Consider the following 9,926-nt stretch of genomic DNA (forward strand, 5'->3'; position numbering starts at 1 on the left):
GGGACTGTCTTCATCCTCAACATCCACTCCTTCATCAGTGACAAGTGGAGTCACACCAAGAATAGAAATTAAATTTGGAAAACCCACCATTTTTATGATGTTTAGTTTTCCCTTCCATGGTATAACTCTCCATTTCTCCATTTTTTATACCTCCTATTATATTTCTCGGTTTTGTAAACTTCCATAGGACACATATACTATATTAACAATTAAACAGACCACATGTTTTAAATAGGCTACATATTAAAAAGTCTATTTTAAGTAGACTACATCCTTCACATAGACTCATAAATTACTGCCAACGTTCAGATAATAGCAATAAGATACACAATTCTAGTATTCTGTAAAGTCTATGATGACTCTTACAAAAATGTATAAAAGACATATTGGTCCCAAATTGAAAATGTATAATCATAATATTTATGAAGGATAATAAAGGACTGTTTGGCTAACCTTGTTATCTAAAACTGCCTAACCAACTGCCAGCAAAAGACCACGGCTGATGAAAAAGTACATTAATTGGAGCATTATTTACATGAGCAATGACAGAAAAGATGTGGCAGGCCAAAAGAGACTATTTTTATAAACTACTTGACATATCGCCTTCATGTGGAAAGAAAAAAACATTTCAAATCTTACATTTTAAATAAATTAAATGTTAAAATGTGTTCAGGTCCTGATATGCTCTATCAGTACAAACACGAGTCCACGTGGTGTGGAGCCATTTCTGAAGAAGTGAACAACGTATCCATTACTATTGCTGTAACAACCATCTTCGAGTATATAAATATTTTAGAATGTTTATTCATTCTCTGTATATTTAGATTATCATAAGGTTCTCCCCAAATTGTTTTTCAAATGTAACAAAACAAATTACCCATTTCTAGGATGTAGAATAAGTTTTAAGAAAGCTACAATCTAATAGGAAAATACCCTCTTTTGGAATTCAGGCAAAGTGCAGGGAAGAAACACATGTAATGTTCCCACTAAGAACTTTAAAGGAATCTGACAAGAACCAGGCTCTTAAAGTGTACTACCCATATGTAACTGAAAAGCTGCATGCAAGATACCAACTGAGGATTATAATACCAGTAAGAACACAAGTCAACAAAATATTTCAAAACAAGAGATGCTCAGCTGTGTTAAACAAAAACCAGGCACAGAAGAACTTTTTAAAAAATGGAAATGGAAACAAACACTTTCTGAAAAAGAAAATTGTATTTTAAGAAAAGCTACCCTCATAAAAATATATCAAAACATAGAACTGCCTCTGGAAGAGTGGGCCTCAGTCATTTTCCGAAGGTGATCCCAGAAGGGATCTGGTGGAAGGAGCAGGCTGCCCTGACAATGCAGGCCTGGCAGCTAGTGTCCTCAGGAACCAGGTGTCTTCAGGAGTGATAAGCTTTTGCTCTGTTGCATCACTTAACTCCCTCAATCCTACAAAAGGAATTCCAAATGCATCCTACCAGACAATAACTACTTCCCTCCTTGTAGCAGACAAGCTGGGGACCATTTGTCTTGGCACAAATCACTGCATTTTGCTTCCTCCTCTGCCTTCCTGTCCTCCCCCCAATATCATCTGGGAAATTGCCAGCATAAGAAACACAAGAAAGCATTGGATCAATAAGCAAGAAGGGAAAACTATACACTTGGATACCATGAATGTATGTTATCGAGAATTCATTTCAGGTGAAGCAGTTTTAAAAGGAAAGCCATTCTCATTATATAGTATAAGCTAAAGGAATTTTCTTCTGCCCATTTGTTCCCCAATAATATCTCCTTAAGTAGAAAATTCCTGAGCTTTTGAATAGCTGTAGTTAACTGAATGTATAAATCTCAACCTCTAAAATCAAAGGTGAGTAGCTAACCATGAGTGGTTTCTACTAAACCCTAAAGATTTGGAACGAACCCTAAGGGGAAACCATGTAGCCACCCTGTCCACAAATGCCGTTTAAGGCGTGAGGTGCTTAGTTAACTACTGTGGACTGCTGGCTATTTCTTCTGCCCACCCAGTGCTGAGCTCACGCCACTTTCATCATCATGCCCCCAACTAGCAGGGTATGTACTTTTTAAAAATAAAATTTAGAGAAGAACAATCAACTATTTCAATGAGTGACAAGTGTCCTAGTAGACTAATAATAGGCTATGAGCTGTGAGAGTTTATGTAAGGCTAAACTTTGAAAGTGTTAAGGATGGCACTGTTTAATCTATATTTGTCTTGAGATAATACCTAAAGTAATATTTGTGTTAAGTTAGGAAAGGGGAATTTCCCTGAGCAAGAAGAAGGTGGGCCACCTGATATTTCACCTACCTATATTTTCAAAAAGCGGAAGGGCCAAGGAAAGGCTAACTGTGTAAATGATATCAGAGCCTTTCCTGTGTGTACGGGCCAAGGTGGGGGCAGGGAGAAGTACAGAACACTTAATCACCAAGGGCAAAGGAAAAGTAGAAGAGAGATAGCAAAGGGGAGGAATAAAAAGGCAGGGAGGCAGGAGGGTGGCTTTGCTGATAAAGGCAAACTTCACTGTCTTCACAATTTTGCCTAGGATCAGTCCGATTTATTTTCTGTCAACACTCATAAGCAAACAGAAGGTATAGACAAAGGTATTTCCATTAGGCATTGCCATACAGCTTAGAGAGAATAATGGAGTGATACTAACAGACCCAAATTGATTCTTGAGAAAAATAAAGTTGTAATTTGCTTGTTCATTTTACATATTTGGCATCCTTATCAAAGACACTTCATTCCAAAGCAATAAGAAAAAGCAGGTGATTTCAAAGTACAGCAGTGGTTTCATTATTCTAAAGTCAGTACTGATTTCCTCTCAGTGTACTTTCTGCTCTGGGGCAGAAAGTTGAACTGCCTTTTTTTTTTTTTTCTTTTTTTTTTTCGGACAGTCTCGCTCTATTGCCCAGGCTGGAATGAGATGGCGTAATCTCAGCTCACTGCAACCTCCACCTCCCAGATTCAAGCAAGTCTCCTGCCTCAGCCTCCCAAGTAGCTAGGATTAGAGACATGCACCACCACACCCAGCCAATGTTTGTATTTTTAGTAGAGATGGGGTTTTGCCATGTTGGCTGGGCTGGTCTTAAACTCCTGATCTCACGTGATCCACCAGTCTTGGCCTGCCAAATTGCAGGGATTACAGGCGTGAGTCACTGCGCCCGGCCTAGTTGAACTGCTTTTACCAGTGAATAAGAACATAAATCAACAAAACATTTCAAAATAAGAGATGCTTAGTTGGGTTTAAAAAAAAAAAAAAAAAAACACGCACGAAGGAACTTTTTAAAAAATGGAAACAAACACTTTCTTGAAAAAAGGAAATTGTATTTCTAGAAAAGCTACCCAAATAAAAATATACTAAAAGGTAGAACTGCCTAAGGTTTGGCGGTCCTCAACTGTACCACCAATAATTACGCCCACAATTTTATCCTAAATAAGAGCGATTCCCTGTTCCTTTTCTTACGGAACATTTTCCTGTTCCCAAAGAGAACAAGAAAACATGACCCCTCCATCCAGAACCAAACTAAACTCAGGAGTGGGTAAACAGATTAGAATCACCTGTGGGCATTTTTCCCCCGATCACCCATACTCTGCAGATTCTGACAAGCCCTCCTAAAGAAGTGACAGCTCTTCCCCATTCTCTATCTGAAAGCAGGGAACCACTGCTGTTGGTCAGGATGTGCCAAAAGGTGGTTAATCCACCACTCAGCAGGGGCAATCAAAACAGGCATACAATATCAGATGTCATTGTAAATGGCCACAATCTAAAAGAAACCAAAAAAAAAAAAAAAAGAGATAATGTTTATTCTGGGTTATTATTAATAATAGCAGCAGCAATTGCCAACCAATCAGCCAAGTATATATGAGACTGATTCTGTAGACTTTTAGAAAAGTCACTTAAAAAGAGAAAAAATGATGCTCCCTGATATGGTTTGGCTGTGTCCCCAGCCAAATCTCATCTTAAATTGTAGTTCCCATAATTCCCATGTGTTGTGGGAGGGACCCGGTGGGAGATAATTGAATCATGGAGGTGCTTTCCCCCACACTGCTCTCGTGGTAGTGGATAAGTCTAATGAGATCTGATGGTTTCATAAGGGGTTTCCCCTTTTGCTTGGCTCTCATTTCTCTCTTGCCTGCCGACATGTAAGATGTGCCTTTCACCTTCCACCATGATTGTGAGGCCTCCCCAGCCACATGGAATTGTGAGTCCATTAAACCTCTTTTTCTTTATCAATGACCCAGTCTCGGGTACGTCTTTATTAGCAGCGTGAAAATGGGCTAACACACTCTCTCTTCCAGCAGAAGGCTCACAACCTTAGTACAGTAAATGAAAGCAATGCACCAGTGGCTGCACCATCAATGCAGTAGTCTAGACTACATTAACTTGAGCAAGTCAAATTCTTCACTTACCATTTGTTAGTCTATCAAATAGAAAGATATCAAAATTCCAATTTCCAACTTTTTCCAGCATACACTGAAATGAAAACCAAACATTTCTAATGTAATTTAATTTCAATAACATTGTCTTTTGGGGATATTCCATAGAGAAGTTAATGAAAATATAAAGTGATTGATTTCCTTTAAAAAATACAAGTATCATTTTTCTTTTAATCATGACTTTTTCAACTGGCTCCAAAAAAATGCTCAAAGGGATAAACTCCATTTGAAAAATGAAACATTATTTTGTTTTTGAATTAATGAATGCACAGGAAGGTTATGTTTGCCAACTTATTGCTATAGTCCTGCAAACCTTTAAGAATTCTAGTATCACTTAACATCACAGAAGTGTGGTTCAAATGTTGTATGGTTGAGAAACTTAATTGCAAACAATCTAATAAAAATAAGTTACACTATTGGTTATTTACTATTCCAGGTACTGTTATAAGTGACCTTACTCACTCTTTTGCTACTTGGAACAACACTATCAGATGTTTTCTCTTTTCTTTTTTTGAGACAGGGTCTCACACTCACTGTCACCAAGGCTGGAGTGCAGTGGCACAAACAAGACAGCTTACTGCAGTCTCGACCTCCTGGGCTCAAGCAATCCTCCTGTCTCAGCCTCCTGAGAAGCTGGGACTACAAGCGTGTGTTACCACACCTGGCTAAATTTTTTTTTTTTTTTTTTGTAGAGACAAGGTCTCATCATGCTGCCCAGGCTGGTCTCAAACTCCTAGGCTCAAGTGATTCTCACACCTTGGCCTCCCAACGTGCTGGGATTACAGGCATGAGCCACTGCACCCGGCCCAGGCATTGTTTTCAATTCTCATTTTAGCGACGTAGAAACAAGCAAAAAAATAACTAACTTGCTCAGCTATAAAGTGATAGAGCTGGGATCTTAAATTAGGTAGTCTGTTTCTAGAACCTAGGCATCTGACACTGACACCGCACTATGCTTAAATTATTTGTTGTTCAGTTTTAAAAAAAAATTTCTAACTTATGGATATTTATTTATATTATCTAAATATGCTTATAAAATAATACAATTTACTACATTAACTTTTAGGATAATGTGTACCTCAGCCAAGCAAATAAATTCCACAAAGACCCTAAAAACCAAATATTTTTATACCATACATTCTTAACCTGAACATTCTGTGGACTTTTTCTAGAAAAAAAACTTACATTTTATATCCAAAAGTTCACTGTTATATACATTTATGAATACACTGACATGAGCAACACTAAGATACTACTACTAGAAATCATTAATTACGACAGTACTAATAACAACAAATGACATAGAGATACTCTCATTCTAAAAGGCAGAACTTGTAAACGTTTTAACATTTAAAGCAAGCAAGAACACTTTCCACTGATTTCTTTTACTAAACAGGGAAGTAATTTTTTTCACTTTCATGTAACTGTAAAGAAGACACCCCAGCTTTACCTACACAACTTAAAAACTTACCTACGCAAACTCAAAAATCTGGCCTGTAAATATTAAGTTAAAGAATAACTTAAAATACATTGAACATTTAATACTATTTAAAATCCTCATTTGGTTAAAAACAAGCTCATTTAACCCTGATGTTCAATAAGACATTTCTTTTTAAATTATATAAAAAGATGAAGTAAATAATGTTCACAATCGACAAGTTTAATTATGATACATCTAAACCCTCAAAAATCTCTCTCGATGCAAGAGACTATGAAAACATATTTGATTAGAAGTCACGAGACCTTTGTGAAAAGATGTTACTAATACACATACACAGACAGAAGAAAGACAGAGATGTAACTTCCCGTGCTAGGTTTACCTCTAACCAGCTAGGTGAGCGTAAACAAGTCCCTCGTGCTCTATTGGACTCAGTTTCCTTATTGATGGAATATGGACATGATGAGATCAGATAATCTCTTAAGATTCTTCCCAGCATTACAATTCTGTGAGATCTTACAGTTTAATGTTCCATTGATCTCCTTGTTATGTAATGTTATAATAAATGAAAACACTGTCACTACTTTAGTTGTTTCAGAAATTTCCCTTGCTCTGGAATGTCTAATTATAAAATAAACAGCTGCTCTAAAGAAAAAAAACCTGGAAAACGGGCTTAACTGCTTTTCACAGACAGACAAAAAGACTCTATAAATCATTACTGTATGGGGAATAAAGGGCTTCAGTAAACTTATCAAAAAATTAATGTTTTCTTACAAAAACTATACATACCTTGGCTTGTCCATTATAATCATCATCTAAAATGTTTAGAGAATTTGAAACTGTAGTACCACGAAAAAAGCGTGAAGATCTAAGATATCGCTGGAAACTTAGTAGCCTTCTGATATTCCTTGCAGAGACAGACACTTCAATTTCAGACTGAGCTGGAATAAAAAGAATAAAAAGTGAGTACAGCAAGTTAAAATTATACACATGCTATCTTTGCAATACCACTTTTAGTTATGAACAAGTATTTTTAAAAATTCATTTAAATAATTATACCACATTTTCAGGAGAGAAGTGATACTTTATTTCCATTTTTTTTTTAAAGTGAGTTCCCACTCTATTACATTTCTATTTTCAATGAAAGAACTAAGGATGAAGGTCAATGGCCAATTTTGACAGCATTTAGAAAGCCAATGAAGACTGGCAAGATTAATAATCAGGGTTTTTTTTTTAACTTTAAAACGCTATCACCTCTTAACTCTTTTGCTTCAATACACCACATAAACATGGAGCAGAAACAGGAAAAAAAACTAGTTTTAAACTACTAGAAAAGCCAGGTCCTAAGTTATATATGAGATTTTAACAATTACAAAGTAAAACATCTCATATCCCAATGAGGTATCATTTCAAATATTTACTTAAGATAACTAAGAGGAAAGGGAGACAGAAGGGGGAGCAAAGTGGTTTATATCCTATAAGCGTTCTAAAGGATAGGGATAAAAATTATTTAAGATGATATGCTCTAGAAAAAATGCAGTTCTACATTACAGACTGGAATGTTCTCTTTCAGTGAGTCTAACACAGCCATTTTTTCCCTCTAGTGTTTGAATAAACCAGAGTTCCTTGGATTGGGCACCAGATAAAATGACAGATCTGGGTTAAAATCTATCTTGCAGGGAACGTACGTTATCTTTAGACTCTAAAATCAAACCAAATTCAGTAAAATGTTCACAATATAAAACAGGAAAAATCAAGACTGAGGATCAATAAATCATCTCTCTTAATTTAGAATTACCAGGTGAAATGGAAGGTAATCAAACATATTCTCTGTTGCATGTCCAGTCACTCACTCCTCTATTAACCTCTAGCCCTGGGTTTCTTTATCTGTATAATGGCAGTAATATCTAATTTAAGGGGTGCTGGATTAAATGAGATAATATATACATACAAGTCAGAGTCACAGCAGGTGTTAAATGGTAGCCATGTCGAGGGTGGTAAAATTGATGCTGCTCCCATTGCTTGGAGGTATGCTACCAGGTAATTCTCAGAAATTCTGAATCTGCTTATCTTGCTCTAAATAAAAGCATTTCATGGCTCTTCATCATCTTAATATGAACTTCATTTCCTTAGCCTGGAAGAGAAGGCTTCACGTTCCAAGTCTGGCTCTTTGCAGACTTGACTCAGGTATCACCTACCCTGGGAAGCACATTTAGTACACTGCCCCTATCTTGAAGAGGCAGGAAGCACCCCCTCTGGCTTCCCAAAGCTCCCTGTGCATTCATCTATAATAGTACTTCTGACATTATAATTACTTTTTTGTCTCCTTGAACAAATGATGACTTTCAGTACAGTCATGAACTATTTTTTTTCCCTCTGTATTCCAAAGCCTAATAGTAATGCAAAGCATATAGTAGGTAATTGTAAAATATACTAAATAAATGCATACTATTTAAAAAATATATGATGAGCTCTGAGGTTCCCATACACACAAATAAACAAGAAGTGAAATAATGCACACTGTTGTGTGATTTACTTCTCCCATTTTTCACTCCACTGAGTAAAATGCAAGTATCTAAAACAATTGTGAATCTTAAATTTCTGATCTTTACCAATATAACTTACTTAAAGGACTAGAACCAAAATAGTAAAAACTATTAATATCAAGTGATGATTATGTTTAAACTAGAATTAGTCTGTTTGCAGAAATTTAGGTAAATTTTATGAAGGCAATGTTCCAAGTGCTTTGTAAAAAGAATCTCATTTAGTCATCAACAACTTCAAAAGATAAATAGTATCCCCCACTTTACACATGAGAACACTGAGTCTACAAGAAATTAAATAACTTTCCTAAGGTCACATACCCTATATAGGGTGACACGTGGATTAAAAAACACAGATCTGTTTATAAAGCCTGTTTACTCACAAGGGTTTTTAAATTACAACTATACAGTATTGTTTATTTACTGTTCATTACAAAATTCTGTGTACATCATTATTCAGAATAGTCTTTACTTTAGATGAAGGTATGGACAGAAAAAGAAACAGAAGGAAAAAAGCTAATGCAAAGGAATGTTAAGTATATAATGGACTCTTCTAATTTATTACTAGAAAAACATAGATCTGCAAGGGACAGAATGGCATTGCATGAGTATGTGGGGAGCAGGTAAGATCTAATTAATGTAACACTAGCACCACCATCTCTGTATTGGTAAAGCACGTTACAGTTTTACAAGAGTATGTTCACATCCACTGTCTCATTTAGTAATCATTACCATCCTGTGAAGAAGGCAAAGATTATCTTCTCCATTTTACAAATATGGCCTTACAAATCAAGGTAAAAATGTAATACAATTAATGCATTAGAGCCAACACACTTAGAAAACTTTTAGAAAATGTTGCAGAATAGTTGTACTGTATTTATTATGAAACAGTAACCTACTTTTTGATGGGGTTGTTTTTTTCTTGTAAATTTGTTTGAGTTCTTTGTAGATTCTGGATCTTAGCCGTTTGTCAGATGAGTAGATTGCAAAAATTTTCTCCCATTCTGTAGGATGCCTGTTCACTCTGATGGTAGTTTCTTTTGCTATGCAGAAGCTCTTTAGTTTAATTAGATCCCATTCGTCAATTTTGGCTTTTATTGCCATTGCTTTTGGTGTTTTAGTCATGAAGTCCTTGCCCATGCCTATGTCCTGAATGGTATTGCCTAGGTTTTCTTCAAGGGTTTTTATGGTTTTAGATCTAACATTTCAGTCTTTAATCCATCTTGAAATAATTTTTGTATAAGGTGTAAGGAAGGGATCCAGTTTCAGCATACGGCTAGCCAGTTTTCCCTGCACCATTTATTAAACAGGGAATCCTTTCCCCATTTATTGTTTTTGTCAGGTTTGTCAAAGATCAGATGGTTGTAGATGTGTGCTATTATTTCTGAGGGCTCTGTTCTGTTCCATTGGTCTATAACTCTGTTTTGGTACCAGTACCATGCTGTTTTGGTTACTGTAGACTTGTAGTATAGTTTGAAGTCAGGTAGCGTGATGCCTCCAGCTT

At 36.1% G+C, this 9,926-nt stretch overlaps 1 protein-coding gene across 1 annotated transcript in view; it reads right to left on the minus strand.

Annotated features, from left to right (window-relative positions):
* Positions 1–9,926, minus strand: part of PDE7A (phosphodiesterase 7A) — a 125,795-nt gene that overhangs the window by 24,117 nt on the left and 91,752 nt on the right. Inside the window, exons 4-5 of the mRNA XM_011940878.1 lie at positions 6,669–6,820; positions 4,415–4,478 (exon numbers count right to left, since the gene is read on the minus strand). Coding sequence (XP_011796268.1) covers positions 4,415–4,478; positions 6,669–6,820 — 216 coding nt within the window. The remainder of the gene's footprint in view (positions 1–4,414; positions 4,479–6,668; positions 6,821–9,926) is intronic.

This window comes from Colobus angolensis, unplaced genomic scaffold (assembly GCF_000951035.1).
Source record: "Colobus angolensis palliatus isolate OR3802 unplaced genomic scaffold, Cang.pa_1.0 Scaffold194, whole genome shotgun sequence".
NCBI classification, from domain to species: Eukaryota; Metazoa; Chordata; class Mammalia; order Primates; family Cercopithecidae; genus Colobus; species Colobus angolensis.